The 25,899-nt window shown below is 39.0% G+C and overlaps 1 protein-coding gene across 1 annotated transcript; it reads left to right on the top strand.

The window, feature by feature from the left end:
* Window positions 1-281: 281 nt before the first annotated feature.
* On the top strand, window positions 282-8,823 carry scf (DNA supercoiling factor; the record flags this gene model as incomplete). Its single annotated transcript, NM_001043872.1, is given in 6 exon segments — window positions 282-718; window positions 4,114-4,273; window positions 4,893-5,019; window positions 6,636-6,757; window positions 7,636-7,751; window positions 8,439-8,823. Coding segments are annotated over 6 exon segments (969 nt in total). The 5' UTR covers window positions 282-500.
* Window positions 8,824-25,899: the final 17,076 nt, after the last annotated feature.

Genomic DNA, 25,899 nt, shown 5'->3' with positions numbered 1-25,899 from the left:
TTTGATATCAAATATTTGTGAAATGTTCTTGCATTATTTTTACATAGAAAATGTACTTTTGATAAAATAAAAAAAATAGATATATCTTAGTATTTTTAATTGCCACATAGTAGCCCATTCAACACTTTGGAAATTTCACCTTAAAATCGATTTGAAAGAGGTGAATCGATGTTTTGACATATTTCACCAGCCCCATCATCTTTATCTTTAGCATCACTCACTCACTACATACAATATTTTCCCGTGTTCCAGTGTTTCCGCTCCAATTTGATTTTAAGTCTCTGGGATTCAGGAAGTTTACGTGGCTCTGTTGACGTGGCGGTTTCCAAGTAGTAAGCAGTTTTATAAAAAAAAACTCATAGAACTTCCTTCATATTTCAACCCGGGGTCTTAATTTAAATTCTGATTGAAAAACTTCGATTTATTTAGTCTACTTTACGAAGATATTTTTTGCCGCCGGTATTTTTTGTTCAACGCATGTTTTTAATAATTAGGCCAAAATGTTGAGGTCTTTCTTTGTGCTATTGGCAATTTCGATGGTGTTCGCGGGAGTCCCAACGAATGAAGAGACGAAGAGGTTGATGGATCATCTGTCTGATGCTGAACATTATCGCAATGAGCATCATAACAAGCAGTTTGATCATGACGCCTTTTTGGGAGAGGACCAGGCCAAAACTTTCGATCAACTATCACCCGAAGAAAGTAAGAGGAGACTTGGGTAAGCTATTATTTGTATATTACTTTTAATTATTTATTCATTAGCTCCGAAAAAAAAACTACAAAAAATTACAGTAGTGCTTTAAAAGCATATGTTAAGTTTTATGATGACATCTATAACACATGTTAAAAAAGAAAAAGTATATAACAAAATGTTTTAATACATAGTGTGCTGTCTGCATAGAAGTTAAACAATAAAAGTTACTTAAACTTGTGTAAGTTACTTAAACGTTGTTATTATTTTAATTGCCTAAATAGGTGTAGAAGGTTAAAGGGTTACTGTAGCCCATAGACATCATTATGTGAATGTGCGATTGCCACTATTCACCTTGAGTCCCACCTTTCAGTCCTCAATATGTTAGCATGCTTCACAGCAGAAATAGGCAGGGTGGCAATATTAGGTGACTTAATAGGTACTAGGCAGTGAGGTTTTCTACAATTGATATTTAAATTTTATTTTAGTACTGTAAATCCTGTAAAATATTGATTTTTATTTAGTTATTCTAATTACCAAGATAAATTGTCTAGCTACATTGAATTGATTTAGAGATTTTTAGTTACACTGCTTAAAGAGGTTAAATACCAAAAAAACACAAAAAATACAATGTGTTTGGGAACCTTAAAATTATTATTATTATATTAAGGAAACTACAGAATATCTTATGAGACTTAGTCTGAAATGCATTTGAGTTTGTTTTTTTTATTTTTTATTGCTGAGATGGGTGGACGAGCTCACAGCCCACCTGGTGTCAAGTGGTTACTGGAGCCCATAGACATCCACAACGTAAATGCGCCACCCACCTTGAGATACAAGTTCTAAGGTCTCAAGTATAGTTACAACGGCTGCCCCACCCTTCAAACCGAAACGCATTACTGCTTCACGGCAGAAATAGGCAGGGTGGTGGTACCCACCCGCGCGGACTCACAAGAGGTCCTACCACCAGTAATAGTGGTTACGACCTAGATTTTATGATGAAAAAAAATTATAATATTAAATCTCTTGTGTACTTATACAGTTTAAAGAGTGTACAATCAGTATACTTCCATAATAAAAACTTTACATTTATTATTGTATACCCGTAAGAGACTATTCCTGAAAATAATACAATGCAAGTAACCAGAAACAACTGTCATTTACCAATTAGTGCCATGGAAAATTTAAATAGGTTGTCACAGCTAATTTGCCTGCACTTATTATACAGTGTCATTTTTTCGATACAATTGTGTGAGATATTAGAAACATTACTAACTGTCATTGTTTCCCATTGAACAATTCAAATGCATCTGTAAGCCTTTAAAGTTTTGTAACCAAGTGTTGGTCATTAATCTACCTTAGAAATGATTGGAGTACCCAAGTATGATAGAGGAAATATTTGTAGGATTCAGTCATTAAGTTATATCTAACAATAATATTAGATTTAGTTTATAAAATTCAAAAAAATATAGCCCTGTGATTCTGTTCAGTATAGTAGGTCAGAGTAATAATATTATTGTATTTATAACCTGGGCCTTAACACCTTTCCAAATTTACAAGTTGCCTTGAAGTTGGTCAAAATTACTTTAAAAGATTCTGTTCTGTAGATAATTACAGATGAGCTAGCTGCTAAAAGTTAGTTAAATTTTAACTAAAGAAGCTCATCCTTTTAAAATTAAGACTAGTGTGATAAACTCACATAAGTTAAAATCCATGCTATCAGTCAGTGACATTATAATAAAAGTCAGTGCCCTTAATTACCGAGCACTATCCACGATAAAACAGTATCCGCAGTGTGTGCTTCTTAAGATTATCATCATGTCACAAACATCAAACAAATATCTGGGTTAAATAAATTGGAATCTATTTTTGAATCTTTTCAAAAATAGACTACTAATTAGAAAGAAAATACTGTTAATTTTTTTTAAATAAACGTAATGGAAATTTATCAATCTTATTCCAAATAAATAAAGTTACAAAAAGAAAGAGTGGAAAAAGATTTTTATGTTGAAATAATACAATTTAAATTATAAATGCTTTTAGGAATATAATGATTTTATCTACCATGGTGGACAAAAAATTTGTAAACTTTTCATCACAAAGAATAATATTAGACCAATCACAAAACACGCTGAACTCGTACACTATCAGTTGGCCTAGTTATCTTAAATGTGTGTCAGAATGTGAAGAATATTCGAGAATTAATGATTATCAAGAGGCTTGCATCGGATGTGATAAAGATTTATGGTGTATTAATTATGCATCTACATTACATAGAAACAAAATGAAATCTTAAAAAAATAAATTCTCTTTGTTTATCTGTGCATGAGAATTTTCAAAATAACCACTTCGATAAAGCGGCACGACATGAGAACCCTCTTATCGTGGCCGCCTTTAACTACATTCCCGATCCTGCGGACAGAATGGAAAGCAGTCGATGTCGCCCCAAACACGTCATTTGGGATCCTCCCGATCCACTAACGGTGCTTTTAGGTACCTCAAGCACCGGTCACCGTTCTCGTCGAACCGTCGCTTGCGATGAAGGTCTCGACGAGTAAATTAACCCTCAGACACAGCCCACTGAGTTTCTCGCCGGATCTTCTCAGTGTGTCGCGTTTCCGATCCGGTGGTAGATTCTGCGAAGCACAGCTCTTGCTAGGTTTCGTGTTAGCAACGTTATCAGGTTTGAGCCCCGTGAGCTCACCTACTAGTTAAGGCGACGCTGATATAGCCTCTTAAGGCTATCATCTTAGGTAGGAAAAAAAAATCAAAATAATACAACCAATTTGGTAGCAGTTTTCAGTGACGAATTGATCGACTTTAGCAAATATTTAGGTAAAGAACTTAAACATGTCTGTGTATGAATTAATAACACGCAAAAGTGATAAAATGTTTTTGTGTATGATATCGCGTGCGCACATTGTTAAAATATATTTTTTATAACGATATAATAATACCATGATTATTTATATATAATTAGCAGCTGTTATCCGCGGCTTCGTCTGCGTGGTCATGGAAAAATGTCAATTTTTTTCTGAACTGTCACTTAATTTTTCTGAAGATAATAAATTAAAACAGTTTCCTGTGGGGAAGCCTGTGGGAATGATTTTTTTTATTGCTTAGATGGTTGGACGAGCTCACAGCCCACCTGGTGTTAACTGGTGTAACCTGGTGTTACTGGAGCCCATAGACATCTACAACGTAAATGCGGCCACTCACCTTGAGATATGAGTTCTAAGGTCTCAGTATAGTAACAACGGCTGCCCCACCCTTCAAACCGAAACGCATTACTGCTTCACGGCAGAAATAGGCAGGGTGGTTGGTACCTACCCGTGGGGACTCACAAGAGGTCCTACCACCTTAGAAACCTATTTTAATACCACCTTTGGATAGTAAGTTAAATTTATTATATTTCGTTACAGAGAAATAGCGGACAAGATAGATTCAGACCAGGATGGTTTTATAACTCTCGTTGAGTTGAAAGATTGGATCCGCTATACTCAGAAGCGATACATCGATGAGGATGTGGAAAGACATTGGAGACAGCAGAACCCTAATAACGAAGAGTTCGTGACTTGGGAGGTGAGGTCATCTCAATTGGTCATAACAAACTTGTTTTCTAAGCGTAGGTTTGAAAGCTACCATAAAAAATACATATTTTTTTCTTTTTTTTATTGCTTAGATGGGTGGACGAGCTCACAGCCCACCTGATGTTAAGTGGTTACTGGAGCCCATAGACATCAACGACGTAAATGCGCCACCCACCTTGAGATATAAGTTCTAAGGTCTCAAGTATATTTACAACGGCTACCCCGCCATTCAAACCGAATTACTGCATTACCGCTTCACGGCAGAAATAGGCGGGGTGGTGGTACCTGCCCGCGCGGATTCACAAGAGGTCCTACCACCAGTAAAAAGGCTTTAAGAAAACAGGTCTCGAATATAATATAAGTTTTGTGTTAGGTATGTTAACCTGACCTATATTCTTGGAAGGCGTTTTTCATAGAATGATAGTTATATGTTGAAATACAATTGACCTAAATATATGATTGGCTGTAATGAAGTGAAATAAATTCCAATTATTTGAAATTCTATTCATGTTTCATGATTCTGTTTTTTCATTTATTATCATGTTGATTGCAGATGTTGAGTGCAGCAATGGCTGTTTTTTTTTTAAATAACCTATATTTTAATTTTTCAGGCATACAGAAAGAATGTTTACGGATTTATGGATGATATGGACGAGAAAGAATTAAAAGCTCCTAACAGTGAAGGCTTCACATACTCAAATCTTCAGAAGAGGGATCGGAGAAGATGGACCTATGCGGGTGAGTTGTCTATACTTCTATACTAATATTATAAAGAGGAAAGATTTGTTTGTTTGTTTGTATTGAATATACTCCGAAACTACTTAACCGATTTCAAAAATTCTTTCACTGTTTAGAAGCTACACTATTCCCGAGTGACATAGGCTATAATATTTTTTGAAAAAAAATTAGGGATCCTTACTAAAACTCCAATAATGTAACCCAAGATGTAAAAAAAATACATAAAATATTATTTACGTGGCATGCCCTACAAAAACTATTGATTATAGAATAAAATAATGTACTACAACTTTGTAGAACACATTATTATTCACAAAAGTGTCGCGATAGCATATTTCTGACTATTATAGTTATGCCGCAATAAGTGTTTTTATTTAAAAACATAAAATAACGTCAAATATCGTTGACATTTTTGTTAGAAACCCGAGGGGAGCCGGAGCGGGCCGTTAGTTAATAATAAAGTGAAGTCCTATTAGAGTATTTCTTAAAATTCACATGCAAAAATTGAGATATGCATTGTAAAATTTTTATCAATACATACTATTGTTTGGATTAAAATCATATAACTGATTAAGAGATAATAATTATTATTTTCGATGCTATCACGTTATAAATACTAATCGTGATAGAGGGTAAGTCCCGCGTTATGCAGGGTATTAAAATTACTAAAATGACAACTTATCTCTAGAAAAAATCAGGCATAAATATAAAATAGCTTATTCCGAGTCAGACGTCATTAATATCCATTTAAAAACATAAATTAACATGAATATAAAAAGCAGAATTGACACTACTTGAAAATGCAATCAACATATGTAAATTGGAAAAGGCAAAAGTTCAGTATTTTATGAATTCAATACATAAAATGGATCTACATATTGATCATTACCATTGGGCAAAAATTTATGATAAAACCGCAATATGTTCTACAAAAAGTTGCCTTCACCTCTCAATGTGCTCTTTAAGCACAAATATAAGTATGATTTACAAAAGGAATGGGTTTTTTTTAATTGTGTGTACCTAAAAGCTAAAACTTTGGTCACAACATAAGTTATTCTGCGTCAGAAGCAGAAGCTTTGTCTAGTATAAATACTAATCTAGACTATAAGCTGTTATGATCCTAGTGTGATCAATGATCCTAGTATTTATGGTTATAGTCCTAAAATTGTGGCCACAAACTCTTCATATGTTCATGTGGGCTGTGAGCTCGTCCACTCATCTAAGCAATAAAAAAAAAAAAAATGATATTATTATATTGAGTGAAAAGTAATTCCATTATATTGAAACTGGTGGTAGGACCTCTTGTGTGTCCGCACGGGTAGGTACCACCGCCCTGCCTATTTCTGCCGTGAAGCAGCTATGCGTTTCGGTTTGAAGGGTGGGGCAGCCGTTGTAACTATACTGAGACCTTAGATCTCAAGGTGGGTGGCGCATTTACGTTGTAGATGTTTATGGGCTCCAATGACCACTTAACACCAGGTGGGCTTTGAGCTCGTCCACCCATCTAAGCAATAAAAAAAAAAGCAGACATCAAAATGTCTGCTTTTTAAGCATCCATTGTCCTTTGAATTAAATGTTGATTTCTCTCATAATTTAATTCTGCTGTTTGTTAATAGATGCTGACCAGAACGATGCACTCAACAGAACTGAGTTTGCTGCCTTCCTCCACCCTGAAGACCACAGCTCGATGAGAGATGTCGTCGTTTTGGAAACTTTAGAGGATATTGACAAGGACCAGGTACATGCTTTAACAATTACTCAGATAAAATAGGTAGCTAGTGTATATGAAAGTGTTTGCAGTCATGAAATTTGAATACCCAAAAAATTTAAAACTTTTGTAGAAAACTTTTAATAAGTCGGAATACATTAATATGCAATATCGAAGAGACTCATTGCAAACATTAAATCAGAAGTTGAGAAATGTTGTTTAATTGCTTTTAGTTGATTGTGTTATAGGATTGCATAGGCTAGTGCCATCTTACTAACATCTGCCATGAGGTAGTCACGTGTTCCGACTTAGATGGTGGTATCCTTATGTATAAACTTGGTCTTCATACTTAAAGTGAATATTTATATGCTGTGATCACGTTCTCTCATCTCTCATAAGAAAAACATCAATCACGGGTATTGTTAATAATAATAAAAACATTTGAAATATGTGGGTCTTTTTATGTGCTCTCAAATTGACTTTACCATCGATTTGAAATGATGATTACACCATCTATGGTGTCTATTCCTCTAGGAATTGGCAAGAACATCAGAGCTTGCACTTTTCCAATTAATTAGGGAAATAATGAAGTACCACCTTATATAGGGAACAAGTTGAAAAAGTGTCCATCTGTAAACAGCAGCAGGTAGGCGGCTCTGCCCCTGGCATTGCTGAAGTCCATGTGCGACGGTAACCACACACCATCAGGTGGGCCGTATGCTCGTCTGCATACAAAGGCAATAAAAAAAAAAGCAAGTTCCTACTGGAAGACTCACAGATATAGCGCTCGTATAGGTAATGATATGAATATAGCAGTTTTAAACAGAGTTTAGTATTGTTTTTACAGTTTGATCTCGCCGTTTTCTTTTTATATGCAACAAACTTTTAATTATATCGTCGTTTTACAGGACGGAAAAGTATCCCTCGATGAGTATATCGGCGATATGTACAAACCCGAGGACGGCGAGGACGAGGAGGAACCCGACTGGGTCAAGCAGGAGAGAGAACAGTTTACTGGATACAGGTACACATTCATTTAATAACTAAAACTATCTATTAGCCTTCTCCGGAGAACATTTTGTATCGACTCAGTCTAGGTCTCGAGCAAGTAACAATGTATTCATGCGACGATCAAAGTACTTGGATACAACGGATGGGGAGACAGCCCCCCCAGCGTCCCCCGGGTCTCCCGGCCGCTCCTGTCCGGCTCTGTCGGTCAATATGTATAGCAGTGTGCGGGCTGCCTCTGTGACTTGTACAAGTTTAGTTATTGAAATAACAGTTCAGGTTTTACAAATATCTGAGAACACAGCTGTGTGTTCTATATAAGAAACTAGTTGACCCGGCAGACTTCGTAGTGTCTCAATCGATACATAAAAGACCTAAGCTTTTGTATAAAATAAACTTAAAACAAACAACAGGAATACAATAATTGAAGGGGGCACATCAAAGGAAAAACAAAGTTGTTATTTTTATTTAATTCTGAGCATTTTTATATTTATCTATCTTTTAAACCTTCTCTGGGCTTCCACAAATAATTCAAGACCAAAATTAGCCAAATCGGTCCGGCCGTTGTCGAGTTTTAGCGAGACTAACGAACAGCAATTCATTTTTATATATATAGATATTATAATATATGCGTAAATTTTATGTTAATGTACAGTTTTTTTATCGATATGAAAACCTGACAAATGCTATGATTGTTTAACAGAGATACGAATAAGGACGGGTTCATGGACGAGCACGAGGTGAAGGACTGGATCGCGCCGCCGGAGTTCGACCACGCGGAGGCCGAGGCGCGCCACCTCGTGTTCGAGGCCGACGCCGACGCAGACGAGAAGCTCACCAAGGCCGAGATCATCGACAAGTACGATCTCTTCGTCGGCTCGCAGGCCACCGACTTCGGCGAAGCACTCGCCAGACACGACGAATTTTAAAAATAGCCTAATTTTTTTTCTGAGGGCGCTGACAAATTTACGGCTTATTAACACGCACACACACATATCGCATATACGGTACAGTAATGTTACTTATGCTAAATATGTAATTTTTCAAGAGAAGCGTTGGAAAATTCAACATCATATTATATATAAATAAAATAAATAAATATAAATATTTACTAACAATCACGCCACGTTAACTGGTCCCGTGATAAGTTCGTAAAGAACTTGTGTTACAGGTACCAGATAACGGAAATAAATGTAAGATTTTTATTATACACATACATATATTTAATATACATCCATAACCCTGGAAAAGACATTTATATTTCATACTAATATCTTTCCTTGGCGGGATTCGAACCAGCGACCCCCTTGTGTAGTAACCATGTCACTTACGACTACACCAGACGGCCGTATATAATTCGTATATAGTTCTGTTAGGCTATAGAAATAAAATGATGATATTTAAACTCCATCAGTAAAAGCAAATGTCTCTCTCGTCTTACTAATAACTATTAAAAAAAATATTTTCTCATACTCAGTTCAGTGTTAACAAAAATTGCATAAGTGACTTTACAGCACCGTATGTACGTTGTATAAATCTAAAAAAGAGATTCCACAATAACGAGCAGCTTTACATAAAATAGGACCGTAAATTTGTCGGCATCGTCTGAAAGTAATAACTTAATTTAAGGGAGCTAAAACGTACATAATTAATGAAAGTGATCGATAATTCACACCGACGCCCGGTCCCGGCAAAGAAATACGTGACTTCGTTTATAAATTTAAAGTATTGAATCCTCAACATGTCGGTCAGTTCAGGTTACGCTTAAGGCGATGATTCGGTTCCGGGTCGGCGTCGGTAGTTTTATGAATAATATTCGGTATTCCAGTGTTTGGTTGGTGTGAGTATGTGGAAGGCTTATTCGATCGATATACGAACATTCGAAAAAAGTAATTCTTTGCCTTTAGTATCTGTCGTCTAGACGATAAATAATCTTATAGCATGAATGTTATAGTACAATAATTAATATATTGTAATGTACAAACCAACTGAAACAAGCGCTATGATTTTGACTATGTTTAGGAATATTACAGATATTTTTGTTTTTTATAACATTGTTACTTACGGTTAATGAAACTAAAGATCTTAATGATATCTCGTGAACATTACGATCGATTGCCATTTTATGTTTTAGTTATATTTAAAAACGTACGTATGATATTGTTTTAAAACGAAGTAAATAAAAAGGAGGCATGTTTATACATAAAGAAAAAGTTACATATTAGTAATAAATATTGTATTTATAGTTGCTTTTTTCAAAGATATTAATTTGATATTTTACTCATTCATTATGCTTTCCGTAACTTTTAAACATTTTGTACGTCATCTGTAACTGTACGGTAGTCTTATTTTTTATTAATATAAATTTAAAATGCCTAAAATTCTAAATGTTATTAAAAAAAATATAATTTTTAAGAGTTAACATTATACCAAAGTTTGTTAAATGAAGAATTTGTTTGGATTGTGCTGTAGAGTTAAACTTGTTTTGTTATTGGAGTGTTTCAATGCACAAAAATGAGTAAATAAAATGCTTAAGTTGTCATTTTGATATAATTCCAACAGTATATAAAATTGTGCATTTAAATGTTCATACTTAATTTAGTAGGTATACAACTAACAATAAAATGTAGTTACTTAACATTTTCCATCCTATTTTTGTAAAAAAAATATGTTTTAATTTTATAAATAATATATCGTCAATTAAAGTGTTTGTTGTTTTATTTAAATTGATAAAGTGAAAAGAATTAATACATTAGCATCGGTTCGGAACTGGCAAGGTAATCAATACATACCTTTTTCAAACCTGCCTAAAATGGCTATGATTTTTTCGTAGTCAATTGGTAAAAATAATAATAAAATTATTAATATTAGTAGTAACTATTAGGTGCTTTTAGACAAAGTAAAGTTAGGTCAAGCTTTAAAGAAATGCAATTGAGATTTCGATCATAATTCAAATTGGATCAAGAGTGTCGTGTTGACGTCTGCTTAAAAAAAAGAATCCGAAATCACAAGTCTATTTAACTATATTTATTTAGACAGCAATAATGTTTCTTTAAGTGCATTATCTATGTTCGCTGTTTGCACGAAGCTCAGGAGGGTAGAACTAAGAAGCACCATCTCAGTATTATCAAAAAGGTGTCTGCTGAAAGAGAGACAATTAAAGGTAGCGCCACAGTAGCAAGTGGAAAGATTTAAAAAATAGCGCCCTAAAACAACCACATTCCACTTCAATCCACCAAACTTCACTCTGTTTAAAACTGCTATATTCATATCATTTCCAATTCATACACTAGCGCTATTTCGGTAAGTCTTCCAACAATAATTTGCTGTTTACAGGTGGATACTTTTTCAACTTGTCCCCTATACAAGATGGTACTTCTTTACATCCATAGATAATACACATAAATTAGTTATAGATAAGCAACTCAAGCACTCAACAGGAATGCTTACGGGCGTCGGCCACTAGATTCGCTTCGATTAGTTTCTCATTGCTCCTGTAGATGGCAGTAACACATTACCTATCCTATATTTTATTTTTATTGAAGGATTTTGTAAATTTTTCAGAAACCACAAATTGATAAAATTTAATCAATTTATCTATAAAAAATAAAGACTTGTATGATTTTTTATTTTGTTTAGTTACGCAATAATTAAATCCCTTTAACTTTAACAACATATAAGTTTAGGGGCATCCGCTACAAGATGTCGCTAGTTTCCATACAAAAAATATTTGTCTTAAAAGTATCACAGTTTCAGGGTCCTGTTTACAACTACCCTCCATGCACTAAGCTATGTTGATGTACTGAAATTTCCCGCAGCCGTGTACTTTAGATTGTGTTCGAAGCTCACGTAAATTAAATGGAAAATTCAGTCGATTTCTAGTTTTAATTGGCCGTTCAGTTTCACGGGACTTTGATTCGCAGTACGACACTTGATGCCGAATCGAGCGTGACTCCACTACTCGTGAATAAATTTATTAGCTTTTTAGATTCAGGCCGCGGTTAGGTTTTTAATCGGTGTATTATGAAAATCGAGGGTAATTTCATGTTGAGTAACAGCAGTTTTCATTATGGTTTTAAAATAAAAATAATGCGGTCCATTTTTGATACAGCCCGTGTATTCAATGGTCCAATAATTTAAGGTATATATTTTTATTTCCCTTAGATATAGGTAGACGGGCATATAGTCCACATGATGGTGAGTGGCTACCGTCGCTCGTGGCGTAAGCAATGTCATGGGCACAGTCAGTCCGCTTCCTGTAGCGTATTGTATATTTTTGTGTTGTCCAGCTGGAGCACTGGGTATGAATACTCCAGAGGGTCCCACAAACAAGTTCGAAAAGGAATGGTAGCGAGCGAGGTGCGGACGTATTCTCGTGTGTATGCTTCGGTGGTTGCGGGTGAACTCTCGGCGCCAGTAAAGGCGCACGCGCGGCTTGCCAAAAGGAAAGCCCCTCGGTCGCTACTCTTTGAATCGCGCCGGGAGCCGACAACGAGAGTCCCGGATTGGTCGCGGCGCGCGATCAGACGCGGCTGCCGATGCGGTCGTGGGGTCGTCGCGTCCCCTTGCGGGGGCGCGGAGCGGGCCTCGGGGAAACCCCTCTACCCGGACTTGTAGCTCCCCGCCTATTAAGGCAGGGGTGATGCACTGCGGGATGGACTGTACACAGGCTCGAGGTGAGTGGTGGGACGATTTCTATCTTCATTTCTTCATCTTCTTTCTTCCTTCTTCTTTCTTCTTTCTTCCTTCTTCTTCTTCTTTCTTCCCTTCTTCCGGGGGCGGCTGCTGCTCTCCTCCACAATTTTTGTTTTTCTTTTTTTTTGGATTTTTGTTTTTTTTTTTTTTTTTTCTTTTTTCTTTTTTTTTATTTTTTTTTTTTTTTACAATTTTATCTTATCCTAGCTTAACCTAAAGTACACCTAACTTACATCTAAGCGACGACAGCGCGCCGCTCCTGCACTCCGTGGAGTGCCGGGACAGCGCGCGCCGTCACACCTAAACCTAATCCTAATCTAACTTAACCTATTATGGGGGAGAGAGCGAATCCGCACTCCACGCTACAGTCCTCTCCCCCTCTCCCCATCGTTATACAATATTGATGGGGGGGAGGACTGTAGCGGGTAAGAACACCCCATCCCAAAAGGGGGTGGGGGGTGGGGTCAAAGCCCCTCATGGAAATGAGGCTGCACCTACGGGGTGCAGCCGCGGTCCCCATACGGGGGACCCGCCAAACGGGCAAGAGGCGTGGGGCTAGAGGCTGATGAAACTCAGCTCCGAGAGGGGCGCTCATAGGTCCTCCCCGGCCTCACAGCCGGCGAGGAGCTTTATCTCCGAACGATCGTCGGGGGTACCAATAGCTCCCGCGGCAACGCCGTACCATCCGGTGGTCTGGCGTGCAGCGGGGCTATGTTGTGGAGATGCTCATGGGGCCCGTTTTCGGCTCGCTCGTACATATTACGGGCGAGCCTAGTCACAAACTCCACGAGCGACTCCACACCTAGGTCCCGGGCAATAACGTCATTTCTGACGTACTGCCCGGCCCCGACGATAATGCGGAGGGAGCCGATGCGGCAGGCGTTAGGGTTGCTATATACTCCCCCTCTAGTCCTGGAGAACGCCCTCGCTCCTGGACTAGGACATTAACAGCTTTAACTGGGCGTCCACGTTTCCTCTTAGGAATCACAGGTTTGGGTAAGGAGTCTTTGTTACCGTGATAACAGGTAAGGTCTTGGGTATGGTATTTCCCTAATCTAATATCAGGCGGTTTCTTCGAAGGATTTAAACAGTATGGGAGTACTGATATTGGTGTATGCTCACCTTTTTCGATGCGATGCTCAGTAAACGGTGTTGGACCTCCCCCTGCTCTGAAAATGTGTGCGTGCCTGTCCAGTACGTCAGCGAGCGCTTGCCGCTCAGCTGGCGTAAGGTGAGTACCTTCGTCATCCCTAAGGATGTCTATAGCGGCGCAGGAAACTTTGCGCGACTTAGGTTCGAAACATAGATTATACTTTACCATCGCATCATCACTGAAGAACCAAACCTCTTCTTTGAAGTCGATTACTACTCCAGCTGCGGTAATAAAATCTATTCCTAATAACGTTTCATTATTGGTGGATTCAGGAAATATGAGGAATGGAGTGGAAATAATTGTCGTCTCTAGGCGTACATCGAGTGTGGTGGTAAAAACGTCCATAATGCGCACCACACCGTCGGCAAGTCCGACTCGTTGAGAGGAAACGCGGAGAGGATGGTTGTTCTGCTGGAGGAGAGCGTATAGCGTATGACCCGCGATGCAGTGTTTTGCAGCTATGTCTATTAAAGCGGTGCCGTCAAAACCCAGTATATTTATGTTGAAAATCGGCCGAACGTCACGACCAATAGGGGGTCCCGTAAGATCATCATCTCCGCCGCAACCATAAAAACAATCAAATCCCATTACATCACGCTTATTCCCATATTTCGGAAAATTCGGGTTTATCCCGTTTTTATCACAATAATTTTCAAATAATGGTATACAAATCTTACTGTCGCCCGGACATCTTTCATGAACAAAATTTGAATCCTCTGCGACCGCGCAGGTTAATGTTTGACATTGCCCGTTTGTATTGGCATTGCGGCAAAGATGTCCGTCGACGCTAGAAAACATATCCAAATGATTACTTTTGTTTAAAAAAAAATTATCATTTTTAGGTTCGACAACAGAAGAGTTAACATTTTCAGTTGTGGCGGCTGAAGGGTTAACATGAGTAATGTTTTCGCTCGGACTATTATTATTTTTGCGATCGTCACTCGATCGATTACATGTTATGCATTTCGTGTTGCATGCAGTGATATTGTGGTTCTTTTCTCGAGAAGAACCTGGGCGATCAATACGAGCTCGATCGGCATTATCACTGTTATCAGTAACCTTAAGCCGCGAACGATTTGAATTATAGGCAGCAAAATTATAATTTTGTGGATTTCGCCGTTGTTTATAATGTGTGTAGGTATCAGTGCATGCATCACTATTTAGCAAAATAGGTATACAAGTTTCATGCACTAAATCAGAACTATGAATACGGTCTTTTACTGATTTGTCGTTTTCAAATTTAAAACACACTTTTGAATCGACACAATAAAATGACTGATCACTTTTAATTTCACTTTCACTAGATTTTGAGTGAGTTTTATTTTTAGATAAGTTAGTATGAGGTTGATCACCTTGTTTTGAATCTAACTTACGACACTGGTTCTTCTCGTGACCGAAGAAATGGCAATACGAACATTTCGGGCGTCGCTTCCTTTCGACGGAGTCAAATACACGCGGCGTTCCGGGAGCAAGCGGCGGCTGCGTCGCGGGCTCGTGGCCGGGGGCGGCGCCGCTCGGAGCGCACGCGGCCGTGCGCGCTGCGGTTGCTGGCGGAGGGCGGCTGCGTCCGGTGCCGGTCGTCGACTCGTATGGTTTTCTTGCCAATTCTCCCGTCGGCTTTGAGGCGTCGTGCTCGTAGCGAAGTTCGTCCGTCGCGTCTTCAATTTGGCGCGCTCTTTGCAGGAGCACGTCGAATGAACTTACTTCGTCGCGGCGAAGTCTTTCCCGTACGCGGCGGCTGAGGAGTCCGTAGATCATGTCCAGCTGGACTTTCTCGCTTAGGTCGCCGGCAGGTAGCTTCGCGAGAAGAGCGCGCGTCGCAGCGATGAAACGGTCCGTTCTTTCGTCGTTTTGTTGACCTCGTTTGAATAGTTGAGCGTATATACGGTGTGGAGGTCTGCGATCACCGAAAGCGTCTCGTAGGGCTGATACGGCATCGCACCACGAAGATATGGAGGACTTCACACCCAGCCACCAGACGGCAGCGTCGCCGCACAACAGCATGGACAATCCCCGGACGGCGTTCTCATCCGAGATGTCGGAGCAGTCGCGATAGGCCTCGGCCGCATCCAGGAAGGCATCAAGCGACTCGCCTGCAGCCCCACTAAAGCGCGCGGTACATCGGGCGAAGTTCGCGTGTGCATGTGATGCGGGCACTGGTGTTGATGTGTTGTGGCGTATCGTTTCAAATAATGATTTCAAAACCTCTGTTTGGCTCCGCGTAGTGCCTCTACTATTGTTGACACGTGCTCGCTGGAGAAGGTGGCTTCGGCGGGGGCCACGTGGCTGTCGTCGGATCGGTTGTGGTGATTGGAGCGCGAGGCGTCAGCAGCGCCGATTTCGCAGGCGGGAGACGCGCTCGTAGATGCTTCTCGAAAGGCCTCGTAGATTATGCGCGAGGCGTCGCCGGCGCCATTTTCTTGGGCGGCGGACGCGCTCGGGGAGACCGATCGCGGGACGCGGACAGACGATGGGTCCGTTGCATCATCATCCCTGCGATTTCGGCTAGCACGGTTATCACTTCGAGTGTTCACCATGATCATGAGTTCACAATTTTATTGGCAAAACCGGTACGATTCGTCGACTCACCGCTAGATTTTCCTTACCACGTTGAGGCGCCAGTTTTGTGTTGTCCAGCTGGAGCACTGGGTATGAATACTCCAGAGGGTCCCACAAACAAGTTCGAAAAGGAATGGTAGCGAGCGAGGTGCGGACGTATTCTCGTGTGTATGCTTCGGTGGTTGCGGGTGAACTCTCGGCGCCAGTAAAGGCGCACGCGCGGCTTGCCAAAAGGAAAGCCCCTCGGTCGCTACTCTTTGAATCGCGCCGGGAGCCGACAACGAGAGTCCCGGATTGGTCGCGGCGCGCGATCAGACGCGGCTGCCGATGCGGCAGGCGTTAGGGTTGCTATAATATGTATTTACTGGTTCGACGAGTAAAATCAGCCCAACTGATTGAACCAGCCCAATAAGCAATATTCCTATAGCATTATTGATATTAAAAAAAATTATAACCTAGAAAGGAGGGAGCCTGGAGATCAGTAATACGGATTTTTGAACCTAGTACCGACTTCAGCTCTTTCAAAGGCTAACAAAATGAATTTTAAAGTTAATTTGTATTTGTACTACACCTTTAAGGGAGCAATTAAATAAATATTATATTATTCTTGAGCTAAAGGCGTCTCTAGTCCATGTAGCGCTCGCGTGCAATCTAATGCAACAGGATTGTTGATAGTGCCAAGGTCGATGCCCCTTACTACCACTGCGCTCACACCCCGCATCGCAGGTAAAGATCCTTAGTCTGACTTTGACGTTGATGTGATACTTCACCTATGTTACTCAAACTAGCTCTGCATCAATTGGAATTAGCATAATTAAGAAAATACACCATGTACTGTTAATAAAAAAGTTCAATCACTGGACTTTTTGATGGAATCCTAAAGAATCGTGTTGTGTGATTTTTTTTGAATTTTTCCTAATGTAATTTAAAAAAAAATCCCAGATAAATATTTGTGAAAATGCGCAAGTTTGGGGGAATAGAATTTTTTTTTTCTCCAAAAAGCCTTTTGTAGTTTCAGCATTTACCTAAATGCTGTTTTGAGGCTTCTGGAAACATGTTACTGGATAAACTTTTCAAATCGATGCTAATAATAAAATAAGTTTACATCATAGATTATACACTTAATATATTTGAGAGCTTACATATTTTTTGTACAGAAAAAAGAGGAAAAAAATATGATACAGAAACAAAAGTGCTCGTCATAGTTTTTTTTCTTTTAGTTTCGTCTCTGAACAAGGGAACAAGGAAGAAAAGTGCTCCGAATAGTAAAATTTCTTAGTTTCGACAACGACTGAAACAACAGGAGACATCTTAAGAATATACTTTCTCATCTTAGGACGGCCCTTAACATCTCCGAATACTAAGCAGGTGTACGGATATAAAGGGAGTTCCGCATCCGCGATTATTTAACGCAAATGCAAATCACGAGCTCCTAAGTGGGCCGGCGTTGCGTCACCGCTGAATTGCTCTTACATATTTTTGCATAGCGACATTGTTCATATAAGACGGTGGCGAATTTGTATGATAATTTTCATTTTGCATTCGGTACGTTATTCTTCTTCGCGTCGTGTTGTGTACGGCGCTCAGGGGAAATTCGTTGGTTCTGTACTGAATGTTATTGAATACATTGAACTACTGACGTCACTGGAATGTATGACGACTTTTTCCTGACGATTTTTTTTCATGAAAGCCTCATTGATTGTCGAACGTAACGTACGTACGACAAATGTTAAATTACGACGCTGATTAGAAGAAAATCACGAGGGTAAAAGTAGATTTTAGACACAAAGTATTGGGTGAGGGTCTAATTGAACTACTATCCTTATTTCTTTATTAGCATCCGTCCTTATCTACTTTCCTATTGCAACTTCCCGACTTAGTAACTCTTGTTTGCCAGTCCTTACGAATGACTACAAATATCTTGTCTAATTCTGATGCCAATCAATCGAAGCGTTGGGTAACAGTTATTGCACTAAATTTGAGTTTACAGGCCTCGAAAACCCCTATAAATCTATAAAGATCCCTCTAAATTTAAAATTCCATGACCATTCCATTGTTTCTAGATCTGTTGAAGACACCTCGCGGCGGAGGTAGTACGTAATTGTCATCTCGGTAGGCTGTATCAATAGCTGTAAATATGAGCTCCCGTCAAGGCTGTCAGGGTTATCAGTTGGTATCCAAATATTGGACATTTGTATTTTTTTTCGGTTGTGTGAAATCAATAATTAAGATCTATGGTCAAGTAGAAAGTCTGTGTGTGATTTTGTCTCGTCAAAAATTGGCTCACAATTCTGTAAAGACTGCCTTTGTTGATGTTGTCGTCATTCGATTCTCAGTGTTTGATGTTTAGTTTGTATGAATTGTAAGCATATTTTAATGGTTTTCTTAATTTTAAAACAGCCTGCGCCAATTTATATTCTTTCAATGACGAATATTTTAAATGAAAAGTAGTTTTTCAGTAGAAGCGATTCGAGAACCCTACACGCCTGTCACACAGCTCGGCGACGTAAAGAATTATTAGCACAGGGTCTCAGGGAGGCAGCGTCGCGCGTAATGGAATGCGGTTCTGGATATTTCATTCTTCTTTATGTCCACTGTACAGATAAGAAGTTATAGATATTACGCCAAACGGATTATTTATATAGTACTTATTGATCGACTACAGAAAAGGGAATTCATTTGATGTCGTCGTGGCCTAAAGGATAAGACGTCCGGTGCATTCGTGTTGAGCGATGCACCGGTGTTCGAATCCCGCAGGCGGGTACCAATTTTTCTAATGAAATACGTACTCAACAAATGTTCACGATTGACTTCCACGGTGAAGGAATAACATCGTGTAATAAAAATCAAACCCGCAAAATTATAATTTGCGTAATTACTGGTGGTAGGACCACTTGTGAGTCCGCGCGGATAGGTACCACCGCCTTGCCTATTTCTGTCGTGAAGCAGTAATGCGTTTCGGTTTGAAGGGCGGGGCAGCCGTTGTAACTATACTGAGACTTTAGAACTTATACTCAAGGTAGGTGGTGCATTTACGTTGTAAATGTCTATGGGCTCCAGTAACCACTTAACACCAGGTGGGCTGTGAGCTCGTCCACCTATCTAAGCAAACAAAAACAAAAAAAAAACTTATTGACCGACTACAGAAATGGGAATTCATTAATCTTAGTTGTTTTCATTGTCACGTCTTTTGGATGCCTTAAAAAGAAAGTTGATTTCATAAGAACGGGTTATACATATTTTATGTGGGAAGCCGAGTACATGTTAATATATGTCTAAAATTAACAAAAGCATTAAAATTGTTTTCATATAAACACCTCGAAGATTATAATTATTATATTTCAACACATTAAAGTAAAGTCTATAAAATAAGTACTACTTTGATAAAGCAATCATTCCTATACCACAACAAAAAAGTTTCATAGACATTCTCTCCATATTTACGAACAAAAACGCTTAAAGATAAACAGTCATAAAACATTTTATTTGGTTTTATATCTCGACGCTTGAGTTCATAAACAAAGTGATCTCGGCGAAAAAGCTACTTCGTGCGGAGTTTTAATTCCGCGGGGTGCATTCAAGGTTGTGCCGAGAGCGGGGAATAAGTTTGTTTTTACGTAGTACTTTCTAATTAGTTTCAAGTCGTATAAATATATAACAATTTACAAAGCCGATAAAGGAATGTGCTCTTAGCCATAGATTAATATTTATGGCCCTTAGTTATGGAAGGTAGAAGTTAGGAGCACTATCTCAGTGTATTAAAAAGTGTCTGTTGAAATGAAGTCAATTAAGGTGGCGCTATAGTAGCAAGTGGAAGGATTTTAAAAACAGAGCCATATGCTACGACATTTCACTTCAATCAAGCACATTTCACTCTGTTTAAAAAAAAGATGTGTAGTGTCGTGTGGGACACCGGATAGGAACGAAGTTCCTTATAATAAAAATATTAATTTTAAGTTCTATTCGAGGTATAAAGAAAATAATTATTCGGGTATACTACATTTTTTATTATGATTTTTTTATTGATAAAAAAATACTTTACAAAGTTATCAACTTTATTTTATTCACAATGATTTATAAAAAATATATAATAAAAATATGTTATTTTTTGTACGTTATCACAAAGTTAAGTCGTATACTGTGTGCATTACTAATAAGAATCTTACGTTACGGACGTTTTTTCCCGGTTAGTGTACCCCTCCGCATCGTTGCATAAGGAACTTCGTTCCAAAAATAAAAAAATGTGCTTACAAAATCATATGGTAAATCTTGCGCATCTGTGTCTGTCGACTACATTATTTCAACCACCTAAAGTAAACATCTGGAATGAATTGGAAGAAACTTGTCCCGGGCAGCCGCCGTTTAGCCCCGAAATGGCCCAGATATTAGGTATGTCAAACATTCTCCGCGGGACGGCGCCGGCCGGGCGAAGTTTTTCACAATTTTTGGCTTAATCTTACAAAGAGGGAAAGTTTTCAAACTCATTAGTGAAAACGAAATCAGGGGGAAACACCTCGCGCGCCAATTAAAATTTAATTTTTGGAATTGCGTAAAACCCCATTTACATAGACGGTTCGCATTAAATCTGATGCGATTTCAATGTGTTATTTGATATCTTCGACATTTTTAAATTAAGAAGTATAATCTATCTATTTATATAAAAATGAATTGCTGTTCGTTAGTCTCGCTAAAACTCGAGAACGGCTGGACAGATTTGACTAATTTTGGTCTTAAATTACTTGTGGAAGTCCAGGGAAGGTTTAAAAGTTAGATAAATATGAAAATGCTCGGAATTAAATAAAAATAACGGTTTTATTTTCTTTGATGTGTCCCTCGTCGGACGGATAAAAAAATATCTTTTATAACTTTATAAAGAGGTCGAAGGCTATGTCCAGCCGTGGACTGCTATAGGCTGATGATGATGATGATGATGGTGATGAAAGAGTTCTATTACATGAGTCACTTGAAGTTGAGTGGTCATTGTAGTTCAAGGGCATCAACTATGCCGGAGGCATAGCCAAGAGTCACTCAGGATATACGCGAGATTATCTTGAAAATATTATTCGAAATTTTAACTGTATTTTTTCTGTTCCACAATAGCTGCTACCACGCACAATTCTAACGAAACCATCCTGAACCATCAATGTCAACACGATGCCAAAATGTGGATTATCATCGCACGGATACGAGAGGAGCGCAATTCTACCCTATTACTGGTGGTAGGACCTCTTGTGAGTCCGCACGGGTAGGTACCACCGCTCCGCCTATTTCTGCCGTGAAGCAGTAATGCGTTTCGTATACTGAGACCTTAGAACTTATATCTCAAGGTGTGTGGCGCATTTACGTTGTAGATGTCTATGGGTTCCAGTAACCGCTTAACACCAGGTGGGCTGTGAGCTCGTCTACACATATAGGCATTAAAAAAAAATTACATCTCTTGCAATCCTATTAAGGTCGCTTCGATAATTTATTATGATTGCACGACTGTCGACATTCCTAACACAGCCCTAATCAAGTAGTCTTCAGAACAGTATTGGACCGGATTTGCAATTCTGTAGGCGCGGCGTCTGTTCTCCCCAATGACCTTAAGGGTTGAACAACGCAATTAATAACAACGATTTTCATCACCTTTATAAATAAATTATGTTGACCTTGATCGTTCACCAGTTCTCGTGGGCCAAGAGATTCGTATGAAGCGATGCAACTCTCCATTATTGTTTATATGGGTGGACTAGCTCATAGCCCACTTCGCGTCAAGTTGTTAGTGGAGCCATTCGTTCACAACGTAGATGCCGCCACCGACGTCGAGAGAGTTGAAGGTTTTTTAGTACACCGGCTTCCTCACCCTTCAAACCGAAACGTGTTATGGTTTCATGACAAAAATTAGCGGTGTGGTGGTACCTGACCATGCAGGCCGACAAGACGCCCTACCACCAGCAATTTTACCGGCGTTCAATTCCTAGATTTGTTATTTAAAAGATTCTCTTCAAAAAAATATTATATTTTCCAGTCAAGTCCTATAAAAATGCTACATTCGTTCTTACTGTTTAACATTAATTATTATTTTTAATTTATTTCTTTAACTGCACTCGCGTTGGCGGTATTTCGAAAATTTACAATATTATTTTTCGTCTGTGTCGGAATTTTCAAACGCACAGGACCGTAATTAGTTTCATAAATAGTTTTTTCGTTTCGGGACTGCAAAATATTTCTACTGCTAGTCTATATTTTATTGCTACCTTGTTGCTCTATGAACTACTTGGAACATTTATTCGAACGATAAGCTTTTTGTAAAGAGCGGTGACAATCTTGAAAATGTTAAGGTAACTGGCAAGATTGCAGGCAAAAGATCTGGGGGCCGCAATCCAATGCGCTGGTCCGACCAAATCCGCACCGCTCTGGGTACCACAGTCTACGATGCCATACGCAACGCCGAGAACAGAGGAAGACGGCGAAACATCATCCAGAGGAGGATAATGGGAGGAGATGGTCACGACCCTCGGGCGTGAGGAATGCGACTCAGGGAGGAAAATATATGTAAGTATATGTTGTAGAATAAGCCGATATTTTCATTATTTCTCGACATAGTGGACGTATGGTGGGTAGTCGTTCAAAGAGATTGCGCAGCACCAAACGATGTCAGTTCCAAGACGTCTCCACTCTTCCCAAGTCAGGTAACGAATGTGTTTCCATTAGTTTCCACTCCAATCGAGCGATGACACCTCGACTCTGCTGAAGTACAGCTCCCAAGCACATGATCCGATGATTGACGAGTAGTTGCGGCTCGCATCTACTAGATGGCGCGCTTTCGCTTCGTTTTTCGTGTCCGGATGTGACATACATATGTGGCGGGTAGTCATCATACAACGCAAGATAATTGACAGATGCCTGAATCTCGCTTACGACATTTTCAAAATAAAGCGCATATATACAAGTTCCGAACAACAACATTCGGACCGTCGGTCTACCGAGTAAATATCACCCGCTCGGTGGAAGATCTTCCCTTTGTCGTTTAAGCCTCCCCAAACATACATAGATAAAATCTACCTAACAAAGAGCAAATCTCACAGCCGTTGTAACTATACTGAGACCTTAGAACTTATACTCAAGGTGGGTGACGCATTTACGTTGTAGATGTCTATGGGCTCCAGTAACCACTTAACACCAGGTGGACTGTGAGTTCGTCCCACCTATCTAAGCAATAAAAAAATTTTTTGTCCGAAGTGGGAATCGAACCAACGACCCTCGCAACTGACTGTTGCGAGGACCGCTAACTACTGCAACACCGAGCCAGTCAAATAAATGACCACAAATATTATTTCAATTACATACCTGTACTTAAATTAATTATTCAGTTTACACGTCGAACGGGTTTCGCTCTGTTGTTTCAAATGTTAGTTACGAAAGTTATTGATGAATTAAAATAAAAGTCTTTACTGGTTAAATATATATAGGTAGGGTTGGTAAGAACGGAACGTATCAAAAGAGTGTGCAACGGAGCGTTAAGATGTGAGTGAGAGAAAACGGTGAGAAAGGGAAAAGAGAATGACTGACAGAATGATAGAGAGAAAAAAGATGAAGAAGACGGTTAAATGCGCAAGGCGTAAAAAATTGACAATTAATTTATAATTATTATTATAGAAATAAGATTTTGGAAAATAAGAGTAAAAGTGCAACAGTGGAATGATTTTATTTGATGTGCCACGATTTCAACTATCATACATACATGTTTTTTTATAGAAAAATAGACGGTAGTTAGCACAGTATTGAAATGGCGACGAATAATGCATTCGTCCTCAGTGACCATAAAAACTGATATGTATTCGAAGCGTCGAAGATAATATAATGACAATTTGAGATGATACCATCATCTCGTTTTTACCATCGCACCGTCCACCGGAGTAAAGTTCATCCATACTACCTGAAGCCATTGCATTCATCCACAGTTCGTTTCCAGAGATCTTTTCTGCCAACCGGCTTTGGAATGAGCTCCCCTCCACGGTTTTTCCGGCGCGCTATGACATGTCTTTCTTCAAACGAGGCTTGTGGAGAGTATTAAACGGTACGCAGCAGTTTGGTTCTGCGCCTGGCATTGCTGACGTCCATCAGCGATGTTAACCACTTATCCTCAGGTGGGACGCATGCTCGTCTGCCTATAAGGCAATAAAATAGGATAAAAAAAGATCTGTATTTCAATAACTCTACAAATTTTCTCAAAGGCAAAGATAAACTTTAGTCTCGCTAATTTCCATATTATTATCATCTAGATCTATTCTTAACTTTTCTGCCTAAACAGTAAGTCTGGGATATCCAAGTTTCAACGTCAGCTTTGTACTTTAATAAGTTAGCGGAACTTGTACCTTCGAGCTTATCATAGCGTATCATTTAGAAGCTTAAACTTCGTTACACTATGTTGTATCAGTTGATCTGACACCAATAATAGATTGTACTTTTGGTTCTGAGATAAAACTGGGAAGAATAAGTATTTTATGAAGTCCTAAACATATTTTAGCATTTTGAATAGATGTTAATTTCCATTAAAAGGACAGTTCAGTTTTTTGAATGGTTACTAATTAAGTTTTTTTTTGCTTAAGTAGTTGGACGAGCTCACAGCCCACCTGGTGTTAAGTGGTTACTGGAGCCCATAGACATTTACAACGTAAATGCGCCACCAACCCCGAGATACAATGCTCCAAGGTCTCAAGTACAGTTACAACGGCGGCCCCACCCTTCAAACCGAAACGCATTACTGCTTCACGGCAGAAATAGGCGAGGTGGTGGTACCCACCCGCGCGGACTCACAAGAGGTCCTACCACGAGTGCTAAAAGGACAGTTCAGTTTCTTGAGCGGTTACTAATTAATTGTTTGTTGATAATTTTTTTTTTAAACCTACGTACATTTTCGCGTACTTCTAATAAGCTAGATAGGTAACTCTCCCTGCCTATTTCGGTTTTGAAACAGTAACGCGTGTCGGTTTGGATGACAAAGTCATCGGTCCACGGACGTCGACCACTTGATTGTCACCTGTGGTCACAGTCACCAGTAATGCCAAAGACACAGACAAGCCGCTGCCTGCTGCAATATTGCCTATTATGAATAAGAAGACCCTTGTTGTTTTAGTAAATTCGATTTTTGTGAATCCGCAATGGAACACTAAAAGTATTTTCAGTTGCCGCCTACGAGGACGTTGATCTTGCGCTTATAATTCATTGTCTATACTAATATTATAAAGAGGAAAGATTTGTTTGTATGTTTGTATTGAATAGGCTCCGAAACTACTGAACCGATTTGAAAAATTATTTCACTGTTTGGAAAGTACACTATTCCCGAGTGGCATAGGCTATAATCTTTTTTGAAAAAAATTAGGGATCCTTACTAAAACCTCAATAATGTAACCCAAGGTGTAAAAAAATACCTAAAATATTCTTTACATCGCGTGCCCTGCGAAAACTATTGATGATAGAATAAAATAATGTACTATGACTTTGTAGAACACATTATTATTTACAAAAAGTGTCACGACAGCATATGTCTAACTATTATAGTTATGCCGCAATAAGTGTTCTTTAGTTTAAAAAATAAAATAACGTCAAATATCGTTGAAATTTTTGTTGAAAACCCAAGCGGAGGCGGAGCGGGCCGCTGGTATTATATACGAACGGGGTTTTTTATTTTTTATTTTGTCGCGACCTATCATTACTAACTTTATATTCGGGAACAATTACAGTTACAGCATTTGTTTTTGGGTTTAATAAC

The sequence above is a fragment of the Bombyx mori genome, chromosome 13, assembly GCF_030269925.1.
Source record: "Bombyx mori chromosome 13, ASM3026992v2".
Taxonomy (NCBI): Eukaryota; Metazoa; Arthropoda; class Insecta; order Lepidoptera; family Bombycidae; genus Bombyx; species Bombyx mori.
This window is presented reverse-complemented; position numbering and strand designations above follow the sequence as displayed.